This window comes from Stegodyphus dumicola, chromosome 12 (genome assembly GCF_044657685.1).
Source record: "Stegodyphus dumicola isolate Sdum_Otavi_A_Nest chromosome 12, ASM4465768v1".
Taxonomy (NCBI): domain Eukaryota; kingdom Metazoa; phylum Arthropoda; class Arachnida; order Araneae; family Eresidae; genus Stegodyphus; species Stegodyphus dumicola.
Window position 1 is genome coordinate 80,830,705 of NC_140779.1, and position 25,567 is coordinate 80,856,271.

The 25,567-nt window shown below is 32.6% G+C and overlaps 1 protein-coding gene across 2 annotated transcripts in view; it reads left to right on the forward strand.

Moving 5' to 3' along the window:
* Positions 1-21,333, forward strand: part of hb (zinc finger protein hunchback) — a 175,490-nt gene extending 154,157 nt beyond the window's left edge. For both annotated transcript variants that reach the window (XM_085806632.1, XM_085806633.1), the window contains exon 2: positions 14,017-21,333. In XM_085806632.1, coding sequence (XP_085662758.1) covers positions 14,146-17,001 — 2,856 coding nt within the window. In that variant the 5' untranslated portion in view covers positions 14,017-14,145 and the 3' untranslated portion in view covers positions 17,002-21,333. The remainder of the gene's footprint in view (positions 1-14,016) is intronic.
* The last annotated feature ends 4,234 nt before the right edge of the window (positions 21,334-25,567 follow it).

Sequence of the window (25,567 nt, forward strand, 5' to 3'; positions counted from 1 at the left end):
TTCTCGGATGTATGTAGAAAACATTTGAGGATTGTCCCTCTCTTTGCAAACCAACTGAAGTCATTTTGTCCTGCTCATTATTAGGTAACCTTTCTACTGAAAGCGCTATTCTTATTTGACAATTACAGATGGTGTTACGTCTTAAATGGTTCTTTGCGATTCTCTGATTGTTCACTGCTGTTTTCTAAAGAGAAGCTTTTCTTAAGGATAATGTTAGCTTCGGGGTGTATTCATTCACTCCGTTTTTTTGGGCTCTGGCCAGAAGTATCATAAATTGTGGGAAAAGTTAGCAACAAAGAAACTGTCGCTTGTTAATAGCCTTAACAGAATTGTGGATTTTTTTGTCCTTTTCAGGCAACAAGTCGCACCTTCGTTTGCCCCACCATCTGTATTCTTTAACATACCACCACAATGAATCTTAATGGACCACAATGCTTCAGGGCGGAATTTGAGCCTTCTTGACATCATGCAGAGAAAATAAGTATGCTTGAAAACTGTTGCATAGTGAAGAAGGCGTAACAGTTTCACAAAATGTTTTTGCAAAGGAAATTCGAAGTTAAAAAAAAAAAAAAAAAAAAACACTTCTGACCAATTTTAAATACGATTCTACAGAGTTTTGGTGAACTTTGGTATTCATATGCGTGTCGATTTTCTCGATTTCACTTCAACAGCAAAAATTATCTCCTGTTTAACTTATTTTATTTAACCATAGTGCATTAATACATTTCCTAAATCTGACTCCCAAGTCTTTTCATTTGCCTCACTATGCTTCTATTGTTTGAACTAAGCCTAAATTTTAGCAAATTTGAAAGGTAGAAAAGATATTCTAGTTAAAATTTTTCATTTACATTGATACTGAGATATGCCATCATGCAAAGGAGTTTATGCAAAGAATTATCGTGTTCTTGCATATAAATGGAAGACGTAAGATATCTCGCTTGATCACGTTTTATTTATGACCGTAACTCTTATCTATATGGATATTTGCAGAAATATACAATTTTCAACTTAATTACTATTTTCGTTTAGAAGAGTGAGTAAATAACAAGTGTATTTGCTTATTCTTCTGTCGTCTGCCTATTTCCGAAAGATTCTGAAAGAATTTTATCTTTTTTAGAAAGTTAGGTTAATCGATTAAGGCAAAGCAACTCCGTGGGAAGGGATGCCTTCGTAGTGAGCTTTTTAAGGAAAACTGGCTCTATCCACACCATTTCCTCGCCTCCTTTTTTATTTGTAGTTAGCGGATTCGCAATTAGCTTCCATACTTGGGTTTTACTCTGAGTTAAAAGAAGAATACTGATTTAGGCTTAGCCTTATAACAATAGAGTAATGTTATATTTCTTGAAGCCAAGTAATGATAAAAATGTCATTTGATCTCTTCATGATTGAAATTCATTAAGAATAAATGCCTTCATTTTTCGCAGAGTTTCCATACTTGACATTTTCCAATAACTCTTTAGTGTAAGTGGTTAATTGCTATCCATGTCATTTCGTGTTGTCGTAAAATAATCATTACTAGACATATTATAACTATGGGTGCAATATGCAAAACTTCTAATCGCACAAACATTAGAAAAACGTAATTAATATTAATACAATAATCGAAACAGAAGAAGTGAAAGAAGTGGGTATTATTCGAATGTTTCAAATCCTAATTAAAATAAGGTTGGCAAACTCTGCGAAAAATGAAGGCATGAATGAATGAATTTCAATCATGAAGAGATCAAATGACATTTTTATCATTACTTGGCTTCAAGAAATATGACATTACTCTATTGTTATAAGGCTAAGTCTGAATCAGTTTCAACTCAAAATTTGGGGAACATTAGTTTTATAGACCACTAGTACAAGGCTTTTTACTTCTTTGTGCAAAGTAAAGGAAGTACTGTAATCGCTTAAAATTTCGTGTATTACATTTCAACGAAAATATCCATTTCGACTTCTTTCGGATCCGTATCAACGATTTTTTTTTTCCTTGACATCTTGTACACATGGGCAGAATAAAGGATTCTTTTTTCCAAAATGGATTGTGAAAAGGATTCAGAAGAGATTTTTTCGGGACGTCTGTACGTAAGCATCTCGCATAATTCAAAAACAATTAGCTATAGAATGTTGAAATTTTGTGTGAGACTACTGCAACATTTACTTGTGCACCTCCCTTTTTGTTGCAATAGTATAATCTATATATACATACATCTGCCTCTTACCTGGCTCAGTGTGCTCTGTTTTTTTATTCTTATATGTTGGTAAATTGTGCATTTTTTCCTTTGAAAGTGATTGAATTATGTTGTTCTTAGGTTCCGTTAAAAGTTTTTATGTCTTTAATTAATCTGCATGAAATAGTTGTAAAATCATCAAGAATTTAAAAATGTAACATTCGCCAGGCCTAACATGTCGGCTATTTGTTTATATCTGAAAACTTTTAGTTGTATAGCGAATAACTCAGTCGGCGAACCAACTTAAAGTTAACACTTTTGTGCACCGAATATTTTGTCTTTTCTGCCCGTTGGCCGAATTGCTTTTCCCCCGCAGAAACTAATTTTAATTGCAACAATTGTTCTTTTTAACTGTACTTGGTGTCTTGGGTTTTTCTGTATTTTACAATTTTTATCTTGCCACGAATTGAGAACTAACTGAATTGATTGAATGAGTAATATATCTTTGATGAAATTCGAGGAAATAAGTTTAAAGTAAGTAAAGAATGTGTACAGTACAGTAAGAATGTACTTACAGTAAATAATGTGCATAATTTAATAGCACGTACAAGAAGTCATATGGGGTCTACATCAGATTTTTTAAAGTAAGAATGCGATCATTGCAGTTTTAGTGGGTCTAAATATCCAATATTTCTTATCGCGGCTTAAATGCCACACGCTTAATTTTTTGGAGAGCAACTACACATTTAGAGGTTATCTTGTTAAGATTTGATATAATCCGCTCCTCTTCCCACTTACTTTGATTTAAAATGATACTGGAAAAATATAGAAAAGCTGGACAGTTTCTCAAATATTTTTTTTCTAAATTTCTATCGAAAAGAGAACTCTAAGATCAATAAATTTTAATTACGTACTTCGTTTACTAAATTTCATTTATATTGCCTCTATGCAGATAAAAGTATATTTAAAAACTATATTCTAAAAATTCTATTTGTATTAAATACATATTTCAAATATTGCTTTAGTTAATAATTCTTAAGTATTTATTAACTTTTTTTTTTCTTTTTCCTTCTTATATGAAGGAATATTATTATATATTCTTATATAAAGAATTCGAGAGATTCTAGAACCTCAGAATTCGGATGCGAAAAAATTTATGACTGGTGTTAGCTTTAATGTTAATATTTTTTTCTGTACATTAGCCACCTAGACCTCTGGAAGTTTTTATGATTTACAGATTGATTCAAAGATTTCCCACTTGGTTTTGATTTTTAATACACTTTGAATAGATAGTTATCGCGAAAAGAATAAGCTGTTCTTCTGTATTCTTATCCCATAAAATTCAACATCACTGGTGCCTAACAAACAGATAAAAAAATAAATAATGTACCTAACTTATCCAGATACAAACGATTATTCAGAATTCTATTGACTCAAAACATCCACTGAAATTTCCCTGAATTTCTGTGCAGGTTAACGAGGTGGGTGGATTAGATTCATTCAGACAAAACAAATAAAATGCCACTTTGGTTTGGTAAGTAGCAAAATGTATTTAAAGCTTCCCCCAAATCAGAGTTTGTGTGTGCCTATATGAAGATGCCTACTCGTAATTAATCTTTTGTTTCCTTCTGATATTCCTGAATGTCCATTTTAATAGATACTGCCTGTAAAAGTAACTGAGACAACTAAGAAGAAAGGTTTAGTTTATTTGTTCATCTAAACTAAGATATTTTTCAAGCTTCTAGCTGTTGGGGACATTCAGCGCTAAAGAGTTGAACAACCTCAACGGGTAACTTTCAACCGGTTGCAGCATAAATTATATTTCTGCAGACATAATTTATCGGCCACACGACCAGACCCCGCACGACATCGGTTGAACTAATGACTTGTCGGTATTGTTGCAAAAAGGGTTTTTGAATTTTGAAGCTTGAAAAGGATGGTGAAAGTTGACCTTTAACCGTTGGGTCGCGTGGCAGCTGGCCATCGAAACTCTTCAAGACAGATGGGGGAGTCCAGACAAATTAGCCTTGCGGTGTCAGGCCATGGTAGGAAGGGGGTAGGTAGATGGCTCTGCCGGTGGGGTCTTCGGAAAATTTATGTCCCTGCGGTTTTCCATCTTGATTGCTTTTTCCACAATCTGATTTCCCACTTTTACCGTTAACCCACCCTAAGTATGCCCACCCCTCGACCCCTTTCATACTAACAGCTGTGCAGGGCACACCACAGTTTGAAGACTTAATCGGGACACTTGGGAATGAAGGCGGGCATTAATGAAGAATTGTGGGGTAAAATGTTCCCTACTCTTTTCTCGCTTTTATTCCCACAATTGTCATCAGGTTAGTGACAAGAGCTCGACAGGAATTCAAGATTGGGATCTAATCCATTGGTGATGACATGTTCATGAATTATTGCTTTGTTGCTTGTTGAGTATAGTTGTTAGGAAAAGCTTTGCGAAATGTCCGTGTGAATAAATTTCATTTGGAAAGAACCAGTGACATATCTCTCGACCCTTTTCAATTTTAAAAGTTAAACTCTAATTATTTGTTATTTTGATTATATCGTCCACTGTCAGTATCATCTATATTTTAATTAATGTGGCACACCTGTGTTAGGAATTATGTCTTTCATATTCTGCTTAATGGAACAACGTACTTTGAATTTAGAATTATCTATCAGGACTTCTTTTCAGAAGCAAATGACTTAAGGGAATAGTGGCGCCATCTAGGCAGAGTATTTGAAACTTAAATTTCAGGAAAGAAAATTTTTTCTTATGACTGCTAGTTGTGGAATTCCACTTCTCTTTATATATCCCATTTAATTATCCTTTCCCTGAATTTTCGAGGCCTTCCATTTTTTCTTCCCGCTTTTTTTCTCTCCTTTCATATATTTCTGCAGAATTCTACGTTTTGTTTGAAAGAAAAATATTCCGCGAAACCTTTTCTTCCGACTTTAATTAATTGAATTGCACGGGAGGAAAAAATTAGTTCATATATAATAGCAAGCTTCTTCGTTGTTGATATTACTGATTATTTTCGTTAAATTTACCCACCCACTTAAATATATGGTTTAGAATTTGGGGCATTTTCCCTTATGGTGAAGCTATTTGAATGGTATTAAACTGTAGAGTAATGGCAGTGCGAATAAACTAGCTGAAATTAGTCAATTTTTTCCCACTTTCTTTTGCATCGAAAGCTATCTTACAACCGTAAAGAAAAGCTCCCCCTCACTAAAAAAAAAGTTTTTTATGTAGTTGTGTCCCCCTAAAAAACATTGTACTGTAATCTGTCGAGTAGAGATTTTTCTAGATTACTCAGCGAAATGAGACTAATTTTCTCTAATAATCAAAGTTCGATCGATATTTTATGCATGAGTAAAATGCAAATTTTTCCGATATAATTTTTTTCATAATTTTTAGTGGTTAGATACATTTCCGTACAATTCAAATTTTTTAATATCAAATTTATTTGTAAATGATAAAGCACATTGCAGTTATTTATCTTTTTTCATAATAAAATTCGTCATTTTACTATTAAAAAAGTAAATTCTTTGTAATATTCTGCATGTTCTTTGTAATTAAAGCAGACGCAGGTATATTTGTCATTTGATTATCAAATAAAATACCTACTCTCTTCCAGTACTTGTAATTTAGATGTTTTATAATTAATTTTGAATTATATAAGTGAAAATGTTTAGATTATTTTATAAAAACATCTTTTTTGTAAAACTGAATATTATTTTGAAAAAATTCTTTTAAAAAATGCTGCTGGTTTTAGAATATAAGCAAAAATTAATGTTACCTTACCTTGCTAAATATAGATACTATGACTGCATTTTAAACAATTCAGTGTAAAAGAATATTTGGATTGTTAAGTGTAGCCTATAAAGTCGTGTTAAGCTTAAAGTTTATTATTGGAAAAGGAAAAAAAAAAAAAAAAAAATTCAATAAATAAATTTATTTAAAATTTATCGTAAAAATAGTTCTAGACTTCATTGTCTTCATCTAACGTAGCTATATATATTTTCTTGTAGATTTTCCTTGCATAATAAGTAACAGTGCAGAATTCAAATAAACACACTTATATTCATGTTATTATAATTCATCTTTCATTTCTCAGATTAAATTGATTCAATTTTATGATTTATGAATGGTAAATTCATCCTTTAAGATTTGGTGTTTATCAGCATTTTTTGTACTGTTTCTCATTTAATTTATAAAATCCATTAAAAATAATTTAAATTTAAGTAAATGTCTTTTTCAAGTTTGGGAAAAGGTGGGAGAATGATCGTTTAGCAGTGATGAAAGTAGTGCTTGGGGCACTGGTAAAATAGATAAATAGTAATTATAAGGCTCCCTGCTCTTGCTAAGATCATAACCGCATGATTTTTTAAATCATTCCCCTTTTCCTTTCCATAAATGTATAAAGCACTTACATTAGCACAAATTTTTCCAAAATGCCTTAATATTTTTTTTTTTAATGCTGCATGTAATTGTTAGACATTAAATCGTGTAGCGTTATGGCAATTAATAAAAGATGTTTCTAACGCCATAATACTATATATAAGTAGTACAAAATCGTTTAGTTATTCCCCCCTTTCATTTGTGTTTCTAGGAGAAGTCTCGGATGAGATATTGTATTGTAAATAAACAAATAAACTTCATATACAATGCCATCAATTACCGAATGGATAACAACCTCTAAATACTGTAATTCAACATTCCCTGTGCACGGGTTTTCTGCGTGGGATTTCCGCGATTTTCTAGTTATACTGTAACATAAATAAAAACCGATCAGCCTCAGAAAGTCTTCACGAAGAAATACGAGAACAAACTGCCTTAACTGTGTTTTTCCATATTTATTTAACCATCATATACGATCTTGTCTAATCCCCTCCCCTTTCTGGATAATTTCGAACTGCTCAAATGGTTTCGATCAATTACGATTGGTTAACTCCTACCCTTTTCAAGAGCAATTTCATTACGTCATCTTTCGTTTCATTCACGCGCAGTCGTATGAATGAGTGACGAAAGTAAAGTAAAAGGGTGGTGGGGTTATCGGTTGAAAAGACTCATGTGGTTTTCCTTCATGGCATAGTTTACAGATAAAATTACCATTCAAGCCATTCAAGTAATCTTCTGAACTAGAGGAAAATAAAATGGTACGTCAGATATTACATAATGCGTTTCTATTTTGCCCATCGAGAGGAGAAAATTGATGAGGCCTGGAACTTTAAAACCCGCCAAAAGAAAGAGGGAGAGACTGAAAGAGAATAATGCCTGCTAACTTTCCCACTGAACTGTCATAAAAGAACAAAGCAAAACTACAGCTGAAGGATTTCAGTCAGCTACAAATGTCTTTGAGAAGTATGACGTTCCCTCTTAGTTTCTATTTGTGGTAACTTTCGCTGCTATGCTTTTCTGAAAATAACAATGTACGATACTCTCAAAAGCGTTTACTGGAACGTAACCTTGAAATAATGCTTTAATTTATGAATGAAAAATCTCTGAAAGGAAACTTCAAACGGTACACGTATATCCCTGCAACATCTGATTTTCAGGGGAGAGGAAATCTTTCTCGTACGTTGTTCATTTTTCTTGCCAAATGTAATAAAACAATATTATTACAATGAAGAATACTTATGTATTTAACGCAGAAGTAGGTATAAATTTACTGCTGTAATCGAAAATTACATTTGACCTTTAAAATATGCGGCTGTCTAAACTCTTCCTGCCTTCCAGTAAATTTACGAGAAATTTTTTTTACACAAATATTTTTTGCAAATAAATTTTAGTTATTACTTTTCTTGAAGTAGCAATATTTGCCGAAGGCGCCTTCTAAATTTTTCCCGTTTCTGTCATCGTCAACTTCCAAGGCATAACACTTCTACGGATTTTATTTTTCAGCGACGAAGTTCTACATGTTTTAACACGTTGACGCCGGCTTGACCCGCCGGTGGGTCATACTTGTCTGTTTCGTGGGGCATGACCCACTGCTTGATTGTTCCGCTGATCGGCATGACTCGCCGATGGGTCACGCTTGTGTATCAGCAAATACGTAGTACGAAATTTTATTTCATTTTATAATTATTCAACAGTATACATTAACATTTCAACATTATAATCACACATTCAATACAAAACAAATAACTTAAAATGTAACTTATAAAATTAAATATAATTACAGTAAGACCCCGCTTAACGCTGTTTCGGTTTAGCGCTCTTTTATTTCAACCCTGGGATTCCACGAAATCGCTCGCAGCATACGGGGATTCCCCGAAATATTATGCAGCGATAGGTTTCAAATACATATCCGAAAGAGTGTACTTGTATTTCTTGTTTGGTGCGGTATTGTACAGACATATTTTGAAGGGGTAAATGTGGAAGTTGTCGAAGAAATAATTCAAGAAGCAGTGGCTAGTCTTTCTAATGATGAGCTCAAGGAATTAACTGAACAAGAAGAAAACAAAAATGTTGACAGCAGTGATTCAGAAGAAGAGCAAAAAGAACTTTCGATGGCGTTTGTAAAAAGGAGTTTGTCTACCATAACTGAAATAATGGATCAATTCATTGAAAATGATCCGAATTTTGACAGGAGCTCAAAAGTAAGGCGTGGTGTTAGAGATGCTCTATCCGTTTATGAAGAACTTTTAAGAGAACAACGCAAAAGAAAAAGGCAAACAACATTAGATGCTTTTGTCACAAAAAGGCAGAACACTGAAAAGGCAGAAGGCTAACTAAATATGACTGACTTAGAATTTTAATTGTTTTTTTAAGAATATTCGTTTTTTTATTTATATTTTGTTTTTATTTTTGCAAGAAATAATAATGTGGTATTAATTTGGGCTTTAAGAAATAAATGTTTGGTTTTATTTTTATTAAAAAAACGTACTTTTTAAATTTAATACCTAACCAATTTCCTAGCCATCTTCCCCTAACCCCAATATTTACATGTAAAGATAGCCTCGTTTAGCGCTGTTTCGCATTACGCTCTACTTTGATGGAACGTATCCCCCGCGTTAAGCGGGGTCTTACTGTATTAATTTTTCTATGCAATTTTTTAAAGCAGGCTAAACAAAGTACCGGTTTGCCCTTACAATTATCGCAATATGTTGTTACTTTCTTTGCTCTATTCGTGGCGTATTGAGTATCTTTTAAGCTTTTATAGCATTCTTTGCATCGCTTTCACATTTTCAGTTACACCAAGAAGGCGCGCAGTAAAGAGGGAGGGAACCTTACCCTGTTCTCGCCCCCCTTGAGATTTTGCATTTATTGTAAATCGTTCAGAGCTACAAGACTCTTCATTACAGACATCGTTATATAATTGTTAATCCTTTTGATGATATCGTGTTAGTTTTGAGTTTATCAAGTAATATTCATCGGCATGTTTAATGAACAATGTGCATGAAAAATTTCAAAGTAACCTTCGTGAAATTTTGTAAAAGGCTTTGCAGTTTATTAATGCAATAACCTCGGCTAAAACGAAGTATTTGAAAATTTCAAATTTTTAGAGATTAACGAAACATAAAGGAAGAAAATATAATAATCTAATATATAATCGGTTCGTGAAATCGGAAGAAAATATATAATCGGTTCGTGTCAGTAAATAAGTGATTACAATAATTTAATAACCTTTTAAAAAATCAGAAACGTGCTTCTAAAAAAAAAACTGTGTACGTGCTTTATGCATACTTTTCTTTTTCTTTTTTTTTTTTTTAAGATTACAAATAACGAGCACATATTTCCATAATAGCTGAACGTGAATTATTTTTTAAAAATTAAGAATAATTCTCTTCTGAATTTTAGTTTTTTTTCGCCCAAAATTTGTTACATGTGCGATAAATTTCGCAGAAGGAAGAAAGTATACGTCGGATGTAAACAATGAATATAAATATCAAAAATATAAAGAATCCATAAAATAAATCAATAGTTCGGGATTTTAAACTGCGTAAGTGTACATTTATTTCAATGATTAATTTCGTTACTGCAAATGAATGATTTCAGATGTTTTCATTATTGGCTGTAATATAAAGATCCTTATTTTCTACCATTTATTAAAGTTAGTGGAGAAGCACGTAAAATTTAAATAACTGCACTATTTAAAATATATCTTATTTACGATTATTTCACTGAGCCATTTTTATTGCATCATTTTTTTAGCAGTAATCTAATACCGGAAAGATGTTATTAATTAAACTTAAAGCTAGAAACCTTAAAATTCCATCAGAGATTATAAATTTAATGCTTGATTATGTGACCAAGACATATTGAATTAAAAATCATATCTCATGCTGTAATTATTGCATTTATTATAAAGTACTCTTTCTCTGAAATACATTGCATAGATTATGATCATTATAAATTAGAGAAACAAAGGACACATCAGTTTTCAGAGTCGCAAAAAACAGCAGCGAGTTAATTGCAAAAATCACATATTGTGCTAGTACTACTTTTTTGAGTTGTTGCAATGTCCTGGCAACCATGTGTGCTTTATGAATCGATTCGCTAATTCTGTTGCAAGCATCTTCTTAAATGAAAGTGTAATGCACACAGGAAATTCATTTCATTCATTGACTGATTTTTCTCTTATGATATTGAAAGTTTGTGTCGGTCTTCATACTGAATATTACTTTTTGCCAAATGTATAGAAGGGTGAAATCTTGAATACGGTGTTAACGTAAAAAATAAAAAGCTGTGAAAATTTTATGATAGTATTCAGAATAATTATATATTAGCACAACCAACTGGGCACAGTTTGGCAGTCTTTAACAGTAGGAAAAGAGTGATGACTTACAATTGCAAAAAATTATTTAAAACATGCATATATGCTATTCAATATAATATTTTTTACGCTTTTCTTCGATATTTATCCTGAAAACCAATGCGCCTAGTTCCTACCGAGTTTTAGTCCACTAGTAGCCGAACGATAAAGTCGCTGAACACAGGTAGTTCGGCCCGGGGTTCGAAGCGAATGGGCTGGCTTTCGGGGTTTTTCGCATGTGTAACGTGTATGCGAGACAGTTTTTCCTTAGAAATTCCTCCATGAAGGCATCCCTTCCCTTATGCAGATAGCTCTCGTGTGCTTTGCCGTAATTAAATTAGCCAAACCAAACCAAACCTAGTGAGTTTTTGCGTCTTTGTTCTGGTGGAAATTTTATGACATCATGCTACGGATTTAAAGCACCTGTCTTAATTTATTTAGCGTACATTACTATATTTTTGTATAAATTTTATGACAGTGTCTTCCATTGCAGGCAAATCCCACATACGCCTATTACAAAATTCAGTTTACGAAAAATAAAATCCCGATTTGTCTATAAAACTTCTTCGAACATGAAACGCAATAAATGGAACGCATATGAAAATGGCAAAGTTGCTTGTTAAAACCGAAGAATTTCATGCGCATGGTTACCAGAATTTCTCATTCTGAAAATCTGACGACTTGCGACTAAAATGGTTGCGATAGTACGTAAGTACCGTATTCAGACTTCTCTTGCATCTGACAAAATTGTACTGACTTGGGGCTTGGGTAAATGGGTATTGACAGAAATTGAATCCGAATCCGAAGTGTTTCTTAGTAAATGGGGTCGCTGAATAATTTGTATCTCTAAGAATATACTTGTGAATTTGGCTATTTTTACTGTAATCAGTCGATGTGCTTCTCTATGTATGTCCCAAAACTCACAATTTCTAAAAAAATTCACTCCTGATCAATAAAATACGCTTTCGATTTAATCATGATTTTTCTTAATTTACGTTGTAGCTAAGCTTTTTATTTCTAACTTACTATAAAAATTCGAAACAGAACTTTTACATAGAGTATCATATAATGTGAGCAACCAGATAAACAGTAAAACACATATACAGGATAGAGCGATTTCCAGTAATTGTCTTTCGCTTTGTCGGCGTGTATATATATATATATATATATATATCCTTTAATCTACGTTTAATGCACTATCAGTCAGATACAGATACATATACATATACATACACATCCACGCCGCCAATCATATTTGCTAAAGGAATGGCTCTTTTCAGTGCAGGGGAGGATAAGCAGTTACAGAGCATGGGAATTGACGGGAAATGACAAAGTATGCTGTTTTGCACGAAATCACGGGGATGCTTCTGAAAGAATAATTCCTCTTAATTCCGGTCGATTACTCAGTATTTACTGGGAAGGGTACACACTCCCTCTCCAAAACAAGGGATCCCTTTGTTATAAATTACTGTCGAAGGGCTAGATAATGTTAATACAGAGATAGAGTTGATGTGGTCATAGTTTTATAAGTTGCAGTTTAGAAATGAAATAATTAAAATGATGAATCACCGTTGTTGTTTATATAGGAACTGTATCTAGAACACATTAAAACTAAAATCAGAATTACAGTTCTGTTTAATACAATTTAGCTTAGTCGTTCGCTTATTTAATCTTGAAATAAATAACACTAGATTTAATTGATGTAACAAATGTAAGCTTTAAATTGCAAAAGTTACCTTCTCTTGATATAACCGAGAATATCTTATATAACCGAACATATGCACACTTTTCGCAACTTAGAAATATATACGTTTGATTTAAACAGAACGTCAAATAATATTCACTTCTAGCAATACACACACATAGATTAATTCTATGCATTAAAAATGCCACAGTTATAATCATTTTTATCCTGATTTAAGTAGGAATTCTTTTATCATAGTAAGACTCTTTTAGTATAAAAGGCTATTAGCCACGAAATGCTGCAGTTATAAAATCGTCTTACTGTTGATTTCAGCGGAAATTCAAGACGCTTTTAGTACAAGTTTAGTCATGTACCAAGCCTTTTAAAATAGTTCATAAGTAACGTAAACGCACAGATGTGCGATAAAATATGTAATTAGCGAGATATACATACTAACACTTGTCAATTTTTATGAAGTATTTGATTTTAAATAAAATTAATATTTTCGTGGATGCAATTTTCACTCTCAAGATTTTATTTTATTTTTAAAACTGGTTATTGATTTTGAAATTATACTGTGTTTTAGAAAAATATCTATCCATTTTATTGGGGAAAATATTTATTAATGTAAATAACAATTCAGAAAAATGGAATACGTAGATATTTAATAATTTGAGTACATATCAATATACATTCTCCCAGTTCTACGCAAAATTCCCGCCACTTAGCGGACGAGCATTAACGCCACTGTACACTGATAGCTCGATATGGGTTCAAATCCTAGCGAGTGGTCTGGTAATTTTATTCATAACATTTGAATTGGGAATTTCATTTGATTAATACATAGGTTCAATTGGTTAATACTTTATGTTCCAGTGAAATCCAGACGGAGAAATTAAAAATTTTTAGCTTTGATGAACATAGAGTCCATATTCTTTTTAAATCTCTTTCAATCCAATGATCAAAAGATGCAGCACCAAAATAACTATGCACGATATTAACAAAATGCGATATACTTTCATAGTTTACTTGAGGCACTCCTTCAATCTTTTAAACAGTCTGTGCTCGTGTTGATGGCCATCTTGATGATCAACCAGCACACATCCGGTTTTTTTAAATCTGTTGACCAATTACCTAGCATTCGCTTTTGTTGAACATTTTCGTTGAATTTCTGCTAAAACACATTTTGATCAACATAGCTTAAACCTCTGATTTTTGTTTTAAAAAAGAGCAGTTCTTTGGTTAGTCTTCAGCGTGATTTGTTTTAGGCGCAAGAAAAACAATTCAACATTTTCAATAAAATGGATCTAGACTTTTCAGACAGTTTCTCTCTTATATATATGGTTTTATATGTACATAAATTTTTTATTTAGGAAACAATATTTCTTTAATTTGATATCCCTTTCTTCTTTTCTTACAGATGCATTCGGTTTTATATATTTGGCAACTTCTCCATTGACTGAGCTTTCCAGCTAAACTAGAGATTATCATAGACGAGGAACTGGCATAAGATGTATCCAGCACAGTTTTCCAGCATAAAATAGCTCTAATGGCTACCACTGCTTTCATGACAGAATTTCGCTCTTGTATGACTTTTGAGTGTAAAACTTCTATATCATCTTCAGTTGAATTTTCAAAAGTAAATAACTACGAAGAAGCTGAGGCCAGAATGACTCCCCAAATCACACACGAAGAAATGGAGCAGAAGAGTTCCGACAGAGTTCCTGATTCCGAGCAATCCAGAGAGAATCGCGAATCTCCACTCTCAAGTCCCGGAACTTCGATGGCATCCTCATCCCCTGCACTACACAGAGAAGTCCTAAATGGAAGATTGAACCAAAGTTATGAATTACGAGAGCCTCGTATGATGGATTCTTCTTCCGATGAAAGTGAGTTGATGCCGAATGATCTATCTGGATTCCATGAAGATCTTGAAGAACCCCAGAATCCTTTAGAACAATTACAATGTTCATTAGAAAAGACAGGACCGCTAGGGAGAAAAATTAGTTCTAGTTACTCTCCAGCAAAAAATAGCAGCCCTCCTGGTTTGAATGGAACAATGATTTCTGCAACAGAAGAATCTTGCGTATTCTATGAAGGAAATGATCTTTATAAATGTCATCTCTGCAGTTATTCAGGGAATTCAAAACAGAGTTTCAATGTTCATATGAATCTGCATTTTGATCAGAAATGCCCTTTCTGTGATTACACTTCCCGAACTGAAGGCCGATTGAAACGCCACATTAAAGACTTTCATTCAGAGACCCCGCCAGACAGTTGGGCAGGTACACGAGTTCCTCGAACAGATGGCAGTGGTGGTGAACAATCCATGGACGATAGTGTTAGTTCTTCGGGAAACGGAAAGCCTCGAACATTCCGATGTAAACAGTGCGATTTTGTAGCATATCAAAAGCAGGATTTTTGGGAGCACAGTAAAAATCATATCAAGCTCGAGAAGTTGCTAACCTGCCCACAATGTCCTTTTGTAACGGAATACAAACATCACCTGGAATATCACCTTAGGAATCATTACGGGTCCAAACCATTCAAATGTGCCAAGTGTAATTACAGTTGCGTTAATAAATCGATGCTAAACAGTCACATGAAATCTCACTCAAATATCTATCAGTACCGATGTGCTAATTGCACGTATGCTACGAAGTACTGCCACAGTTTGAAACTACATCTAAGAAAATATTCACACAAACCAGCAACTGTATTGAACACAGATGGCACTCCAAATCCTTATCCTGTGATTGATGTTTATGGAACTCGGAGAGGTCCTAAAACAAAGAAAAAAAAGCACTCGGAAGATTCTGAAAATCATCCAATTCCTACTTCAGCTATAGTTCCTAGTCCTCAACCCGTGAATTATCCAGGAGTTGTTTCATTGCTTCCAAATTTAATGTATACAAGTCCCATTTTTAATAGTTACCATAACAGTATGTTCATAAGGCCACCTGTATCAATAGATAGTTCAAATAATACATCTCATATGCCTTCTTTTGGAGTAAAACATGCTAATTCTTCATATAACGCAATAACCCATGGCATGTCTTCCTTCAGCAAACAGCGCGGCAATACTTATAAATGCCTTTTATGCGATTTTACAACAGATGAGCAGGAAATACAACAAAGGCATATAGCGTGGCATGCTGCTAATGATAATCAAGACCTAATTAAACTTTATGGCATCAATTCAGAATCCATACTTCCTTTACCGAATCATTCCAAAGTACTGAATTGCTACCCACAAAATCAGCAACATTTTTCTTCAGATGGTACAAGAAGAGACAGAGATAACTCTTTCAAGTCATATGATACATCAACAGTAAACGAAACATCTGGCGGTGTGATAAATAACCACGAATTTGTTAATAGTAGAAGCGAAGATGAAAACGAAATAAGCACCATACGTAGCGATAATAACCAAGTTCCAAAGGTTGACAAAGAAGACAAGATTCCAAACTGTAAAACACATGCAATAAACCAAGAGAAAGAATCTGACGAAAAGGAAAGAGGAGTTATTGTGGAACACAAATCCGAAAAATCATATTCTTCCCGGCAGCAGCATTCAGAAACATCAGAGAGGCAAAGTGAAGAGATTGAATGCAGAGTTAATAACATTTTTGATGCTCAAAATCCTCTTGATCTGAGCAATACAAAGTTGTTAGATACAAGGAATGAAAGCACGAGTAATACCCAAAATCAAAATTTTGAAAGGAAGACCTCAACGACGGCTATAGCTAATATGTCTTCCAACTGCCATACAAGAAACAGAAGAAAAGGCAAGGCATTTAAAATCGATCATTACATCCAGTATGATGAAATGCAACCTGCCGAAACTAATATTTCTAAAGCTCTGGGGAAAATTCCATTCTCTCAGACAGATACAGAATACAACTTATTTGTGCCAAACGAAAAGTCAGCAAAGTTCCTATCACCTGAATTAGTACAAAGCTCATCTCCAGTGCAAGCGAAAGCCACAATACGTGCTACAAATACAAATGCAGAAAATGGAAATCGTGATCAAGATATTCATCATAACATGCGTGCTGAGTATCCTACTCAGAATAGCTCAGTTCCTGTACCAAAAAAAGTTAGCATGCAGAACTCCAGGGAGAGGAAGCTATCAAGTGAAAATGACAGTTTAACAGACATTTCTTCTCTTGTGCCGAAAGTTGAGTTGCATGTTGAAGATGATACAAGTAGGGGTGCATTAAAATGGCCGCAAGTTTACAGATGCTCACACTGTGACATGACATTCGGAGACTGCATCATGCATTCAATGCACATGGGCTATCATGGTTATGGGGATCCATTCACATGCAATATGTGCGGACAAAAGAATAAAAATAAAGTAGATTTTTTTCTTCATATTGCACGTGCCGCTCACTTGCAATAAAATGAATGAACAGAAATGGAAATTATCAGTAACTGAAAATGCTTCAACTATTTGCATTTCAAATCTCAGTCTGTGAGAGTATTAAGTTCCTCAACGGATTTCATGTTCCTTTCTACCATTATTTATTCAGAAACATATCTGTGTTGTGATAGACTGTTGTAACTTGAAAGAAATATTAAAAGAATATTTTTGAAGCATCAATCAAGTCCAGAAATGTTAGATGTTTTTGAAAACTAAGAAGTTCGTTTTTTCTTTACTATGAAGTGACGAATATTCATCTGCTTTCATCATCATACATTTGAATATGACGGACTCTTCTTTTCTGAAACTGCAAACAAAGCGACAGTTCCAAAAACTGCTATTTTAAAAAAAAAAAGTCTTTTTCTATTTCATTTGCAGTCTGTAGAAAGGTGAACATTGGTTATTATGAAACCTATGGAACTGTTAAGTTACAAATGTATTTTTCAAGGAATAATTTTGAAATGATAGCGTTGTAGTTTGGAACATTATGAAAAGAAGAAAAAAATTGTTTGCTTCATGGGTTGTTAAAAATTAACACTTTGCTACTATATGTAGAGTAGCATGTCATAAGAACTCATGATATTGTTGAAAAAATCAAAAGTTCATATTGTCTACAAAAAATTACCGCTAGTCACTCCCGTTATAACATTTTGGTGAATTAATTGCAATATTCTTTATACATAATGCGCTACGGCATTCTGAAAATCAAAATTTCAAACTATATTGTTATGTCTCATGTTATATCTAAACTGTTGTATATTGATTTGTGTGATATATTTTTTAACAAACTGTTTTATAGCGAAAAAATGCGTTTTGGTGGCATTGTGAAAGATAACTCGAGGCATTAAGTTCCTGTAATACCATACGTTCAATAAGTGCTCCTGCTCGTTTTCTGCGTTTTCGAATTAAAAGCAAAGCAATCTTTCCTATTCGTTAGTTTAATTTTTAAATAACTTTATATATATATATATATATATATATATATCCTCACTAAAATTAAAAACCGAAGCACAGCTGTAAATGCCACTTACACTGATTTAAATGGAAACATTCTATTAGAAAATCTACCAGCGCATACGTTATCTATTACAAAGCTGAGAAACAACTGAAACATAAAAAAAGTACGTGCATATCCATAAATATTTTTAAAGGAAAAAAAAGGGCACTCTTCTGGAATAAATATCAGGATAACAAAATACTTTTTTTCATTTGCAGTGCAATCTGTGATATAAACAATACTTATAATTACTCAACGAATTCAGATTTTTTTTTTTTTTTTTTCCAAATCCTTGCACTTAATGTACATATCTGTTTCGTTCTGCAAGACTAAGTTGTCTTCATACCGAATTTTAAGAACACGTGTGTCTTAATGCAACTGTGCTCCGCAGAATTCAATAGAAAGACTGGGACAGAGCGCTAGAGTATACGCTAGTCTATTATTTCAGTCTTATTTTATAAAAGTAGAAGGCAACAAAATATGTATTTCTGATCAGGTTTCAGAAGCTTCATAGTCCTTTCTATAAAATATAAAACAATATGCATCTTTATTTCAATCATCAGTGTAAACTCTTTTACGAATAATAAGCACTTCAAAAAAATATTTCTTACAAAAATAACTACTTTTTTCTTTGACACATCGTGCAAATTTACCAGTTAAAAAAAATTTAACACGAAAATATACTAATAACGTCAGTTTTAAAATGCGAAGTTTAATAATTTTAAATGAAATTGCTCAAATTCGCTACAATATTTTCAGTTGTTTACCATTATGAACTTATAAAAGTGACAACCCTTTCACAAAGAGCACATAATGAGTTTTTTTTAATTAATAGAAAGTACTGTGTTATTAATCTTTAATATGTGTTTTGAAGTGTGATGTTTTGTTTGGTTTTGAAAGATGAAATCTCGTTACCATTTAAGTGTAACTGTATTGAAAGTTCCTAATATATTTATTTACTGAAATTATGAATGTAAATTTTGTGTTTGTTCTCAGAGCTTTGATCTGTGTTTTGTGCCAATTTTAGAATAAGATACGTAACAAGCGTGTTTTATTACGTATTAAAAAGAAGTTTTGGATCTCTGTTAAAAATATAATTGATGCATACGGGTTTTGTAAATATTCGGTCATCATTTCTCTTCAATTACTATATATTCTACTTATCACATGAATAATTAAAATGTCACATGGAGTTATAGCATAGCTTTTACCATGCAGAGTTCAACAAAGAACAACGAATAAACAAACGCTGTTCTTTTTGTAACTGTTTTAAAGGATTAGCTTTTTTCTAAAAAGTACATTTAAATTATAGTTCGATCACCACATCCGCGACCATGAGCGCTAACACGCATCCGGCATTCGGACAGAATTATTCTCAAAATAGGGTGGAAGGATGGGGACTTTCTTTCGCTCGAGCATATAAATTCTCTCTTTCTGGAGAATAGAAGACTTTCACCTGACCTTTCACGTCGCAGCAAGTAATAGTGACCCTTTTGGATGAGTCTATGTGTTTTGGCAGAATGCCAGCCAAAGTTGCGTTTGAGACGGTCTAACTATATCTTTTATAAATTAATTGTTTCAGATGTTATCTGATGAGTACTATTGTCTAACCATACAAGCAAAATTAAAATAAGCGTTAATTAAATTGGCATTCTGTTTACCTTTAATAGTTTATATCAGTACTGCAATAGTACATACAACAGTTATAGAACTTATAACTATTTTAAGTACTATTATTATTACTTATAACTATTTTAAGTACAGTAAGTTATAAGTGTTACTTAAAATGTAGATAAGTTTCCTTCAATAAACGAAGACACTTAAATGAAATTTTTTATTAGGCATAGAATGCAAGTTAATATTTACAACACTGTGTCAATTCATTTAAAAAAATCAAAGTTGAAAAGGGGAAAAGAACTATAAAGATAATTAATTCTTACGTAAAGTCACACCAGTTCGTAATACTCCTCGGCCAATAAAAAAAAAAAAAAATTAGCGGTGGCAACCACAGTACTAGGTGAAAAGTACAGAAATTGCCAATACAGTTCTTTTAAAATAAAAAATTAGAGATTTTCCCTTATTTTCGAAACAATTTAGAAGTTGATGTTCTTCGTTAAAATTCTTAGTTTAAAACTTTCAATGTATTTCTAAACACAACTGCATTAAACTCATTTTACGGTTGCTTGAACAATGCAGGATATCCCGTGTGTTCAGAAATACGAGATTTCTTTACCAGTTTCTAAACGCTATTTATTTGCCGACAAACAGCTAATCCTAGATTAACATCCTGAAAGGAAATCATTCCACAATGACGACTCCTGTTCTTAATCACTTTACGAAATTACCGCTCTCACAATAAATGTTAAAAACCTACGTAATTATGTGCCATGATTTTTATATTTCTGATATCCATGGGATTCTCAGGGAGCTGTATAATGAAATGTCCCGAAAGGAAATCAGAATCTTACATCTTAAAATATGTTCAGCAGTATTGTTATTTTTTAATAACGGAAAAAAAATACTTATTAAAATCAGAAAATAATAGTTAAGGAATTTTAAACATGCTACTATTCGATTTAGAATTGCGAGTCTAATGTATATATAACTAAAGAGGAAATTTAAACCAGTACCCTCAAGTAGCTGTCACAGAATAATTTTAAAAAGTTTTAATTGTTAAATGATTCTGTGATTTAATATTTTTTCATCTCCATAATAGACTTTATCTTACGAAAATTAGATAATTAGAATTTTAACCGATACAAGTAATATTTTTATATATTACTTACGCACTGTAAAAATGTGTCAATTAAATACAAGAAAATTTATTAAATCAAGTAAAAACTTCTAGTGCTGCCATCTAGTAGCTACTGAAATTACCAAAGTAACAATGGTAATATTTATTTCGGTTAAATGCCGCGAAAACTTAGCTCATCATGATTTTAGTTATATATGCCAAATTTTTTCATTAAATTATTCCTTAACAAGCAAAAATACTGCTGAATATTCTAAGAACTTTTATTTTAAGACATGGTATTTAATTCTCAAGCATGCTGTTATCTCATTAAACTTTTATGTTATGTCATGAAAACGTAAATGTATATGTCATAAGATATGTTTGTTTTATGTAAAAGTATGCATAAAAATTTTTTGTGCATAATGTATAATAAAAATATTTGTCTGGATGAAAACTGATATCATTATTTCAGCATTTAAAGTTTAATATTTCAAAAAATCATTAGACATATTCAAGTTTTCCAGAAATTTCACTTGCATTTTAAATTTTTTAATGAATACACAGCATAGTTAATATGCCAGTTAAATAAAGTGGGGAAAAGTTGTGTGTTTATGAACGTTTGAAGGGAGTTGGACTCCAATTTCATAAATATAATAAATTTTTGTGCATGTTCGTATTGTTGTTTTGTGCATGTTCGTATGTATGCGTAATTATGCATACCGAATTCTAGTTTACACTAAAACAGGGAAGAAGGGAGTAATTGCTATTGAAATTGGAAAGATTTCTTATTATTCTTTACTTCTTAGTGGTAATTTATTTTTTGCCCGGAAAGTTTCTTTTACTTCAAAACGTTTTTCAAAGTTCCATATTCCTTTGTATTAATTTATACAGAGAACTAATTTTATAAAAATGCACTAAATTATGATCGAAAATGTAATAATCGGTGTGCTAAAACCCAAATAAGAAATAATTTACCTTTTCGATCTTTTGTTTGGAAATAACTGTAGAAATATGAAAACATTTTCAGAATATAAGAAGCTTAACTAGTTTGCTGGGTTGAATGGCAAAGAAAGATTTTTCATTTTTCCTTGTTGGTTGTTTTGCTGATCTTTGTCTATTATTGAGTGTTTAATAAAAGGATGGATTTAGCAAGCTAAAAAATGAAGTACCAGTAACTTGTTCAAAACAACAGTTTCTTGAAAAACCTCTATCCTATTAGAGCAAGTTTTGAGCTTCCCACATTTCGTTCCTATAAGTTTTTTTTTTTTTTTTTACTCTTTTTTTCCTTCCTTAACATTTTGCTAAATAAATTTAACATTAATTCAAACCAGAAATTGACTCTGTAAAGCTAAAGATTGAGTTGATGTCTCTACTTTTTCCCTGAGCTTGAATATAATATATATATGTACTAGCACCATATACGACCACTAATAATATTCTTGACATTAACGACAGAAATTTTCATATCAATTTCACTTATCGCTTACTAGTGGCCGATGGACGTTGATAGTTAGAATCCCGGCGAACGGACTGACTACATAGGAGTTTTCGTGGTTTCTCCATGCCTAATATGAAGGTTTGATGTCTTTTCTACTGGTGGAAAATTAACTGTAATCCCTCCCCCCCCCCGAGGAAAGGGAACGAAGCAAGTTGTAAGTAAATGAAAGCTTCTCATTTAGCCAACACCTCGCAATTTGGCCCAACTTATTCGGACGTTAAACTTTTTCTTAAATCCGATATCTTCAGCCAGCTTACATTTGACGACCATTTGCCAAATTTAGCATATTAATTAATATCACTAATTTCTACAGAACGGACTACTTCCGTTTTCTCTTCTATAAACACAACTCTAAAAGTACTTATTAACAGAGCACAGAAACAGTCACAAAGAAAATATACATCAAAACAGTACATATACCCAAATGGAACACCTAACATATCGAATTACGGAGACGATATTCGAGAACAAATCCCGATCGCAGTTGGAGATAACTGCCGTAAGTTGTTCTCGTTGCCACTAGATGGCGTTCGATAAAATAGTTCTGCTACGTCGTGGGATAATTTGGAAGATTGATTTGAACTCACTTTTAAGGGAAAAGAAAAAATATACAAAATGTTAATGCACCAATAAAAAAAAGTTGCTTATTTAATTATGAAAAACATTCCAGTAAAATGAGAAAGCCACTCAAAAGACTGAGTAATAAAGTTAATACAAAGTATGTTTCTAAGGGATAAGATTGACTTATCTTTCAATACATTCATTCATACAGCAATGTTTCTACAATTGTATTTCATGCATTAGCAAGAGCACCATTGAAATTACAACAGATTAGCAAGAGCAGTGTTTCCACAATTGTATTTCAGTTTATTAAAATTTCCATCATTTCGGAAAATGCGAGGGTTTCTGAATTAGGTGACTGCATAGTCGATGAGAGGCAGATTCGCTTAAAAGGTCCTCCATTAAGGCATCTTCTTTTCAGGCAGATAGTACTTTACCATAAGGTATTAAACAAGCAATCTGAAAATGCAAAGCACTGATAAGTTTTGATCATAATTTGTTAAGGTGTGGTCGGAAATTTTATAATTCATCGAAAACATCTTCGCACTAGGACGCTTGTTTATACAGATCACTAACTTAATTTTTTAGTAATGTCATTATACGTGTAATAATTTCAAAATGCAAACAGTAATAAACGAAAGGCGAAAAATTTTGTTTCAGGATTTAACAGAAATTATTTTTATTATAGATATTAGCTATCGAGACAATATAAGAGACATAAACGTTAGTTGGGAATACACTCTACCAATATGTTTTACTGAATGACATGGATACAGTTACAGGTTGCAGTGGGGGAAATGGACTGTATCTGATTATCGAGTTCAATGTGAGTTCAATGTTATTAGTTCAATGTGAGAAATTACGATAGATTTTTTACGCAAAACTGCTTTAACCAATTAACTGTGGCGTTTTCCTTTAAGAATGCGCACTTTGTATCGCCAGAATCGAGCCATGACGAGTATATTTGTTAATCACAGAGTTAAGTTGCGCTGGTAAGATATTGGATGAAAAAAAATGGGTTTATTTTATAAAATTGAAAATTTTATTACGAATATTTACTTATTTGGTTAACATAAGCATATATTACATACATATTAAACTAAAAACACAATAAATTAAATATTATACATATTAAAGTCAGAATTTAAATTCCTGCTGTGGAGTGATATTCAGCTAAACAGGGTACTAAACACGATGGGACTTTGCAAATCGAACACCAGCAACGCGATTCACTCCTGATCTTACGTTTGTAGCAATGCGAACACCTTCGCGTAGGGTTGTTTTTTTCCAATGTTCCAGGTATATAATCCGAAACATGATTCCCGCCTAATTGGCTTATATTAGGTCTAAATCGCCGAGTCTGTGTCGATTTATTTCTTTTAATTGGATACGTCGCAAAAGTGCCTTCAATAAATTTGAGCAAAAAGGTTCCATTATTTTTTTTTTATATAATATGAATGCATTCAGACACATAATGTCTAAGAAATGGAGAAATATCTTTTTGTAGTACTTTTTGAGTCGTTTTCTTGCTGTGGAGTACGCTACGATAATTCCATCGTTCATATCCACTCCACCCATTTTTTTTATTATAATCAATCATTAGCTCCGGTTTCTTTGTTATTATTTTTCTTTTCTCTGTTTCTATTACGTTGCTTACACTGCTTTATACGCATGACGAGTATACTCGTCAATACACAAAATCGTGCCTCTTCTCCATGACGAGTATACTCGTCAATCACAGTTAACTGGTTAAGGTGATGGCATTTTAAGCATATTTTCAGTAACTAATTTGAAATTTCTAATCACCGTGCATTGTCCATCTCCCATTGTTTCTATTTTTTTCTTTAAATTGTTTACAGATTGAGAGTAGAGAAAAAGTTTTCAAAATATAACAAGATTCTTTACTTGAGTTAAAAGCTATTTTTGTTAATCTAATGATTATAACATTATTCGAATTCCATTATTTTAAAAATCATTTGGCAATTATAAACAGATAAAAACGGGAATTCATAAGAAATATTTGATTTTATAGCTGAATAAAATATTTTCATAGCAGAAAAGTTTAAAATTTAAAAAGCATAGAAACATACTTCGCTCGTTGTAGAATAACAGGAATAAGAATTTTTTTCTTTTATAAGCAGCAACATTAATTTATAATTATGAAATCCTTATCAATTTATTTGGGATGTTTCTAATCATAAACTCTTTTTAGTCCTGTAGGATTTATATTTATTTTAACTAACATTTATTTTAAGTTTAAACTACCTTTCCTGTCAAGCCTTACTTTTCCCCTGGAACTGCCAATGCCAGAGTATGTAAATTTTAGTAGAACGCGCAAGGATTCAAATTATCAGCGGAAGTATTCTGAGTTAAATAGAAAGGAAACGAGTTCAAGGTGTGCTGTTCTTACTTCACGAGCGCGGAGGTAGTTAGCCAGATATTGAAGAACCCCGCGTTTCGGCCTGTGTGCTTGCCTGGAAGTATTGTTAATCGTTCAACGTGACCTTCAAGTTTGCTGAATTAGCAGCGGTATTGTAAAACGCGGTGAGATTAGTTACTTTTAGAGAGCCTCGTAGTTAGAGTCTTGTCTTTAGTTTCTTTTCAGGTTATTATTTTTATTTGACCGCTGAGTTGGCGCAGTTTGTGAGCGTCAAGAGCACGCACTTGTAATTTATTACGTTGAATAAAAAGGGACTTAAACCCTTAACAAGACTCTGTCTTTTATCCAGTTTTCACAGTCACCTCTTGGTTGCGT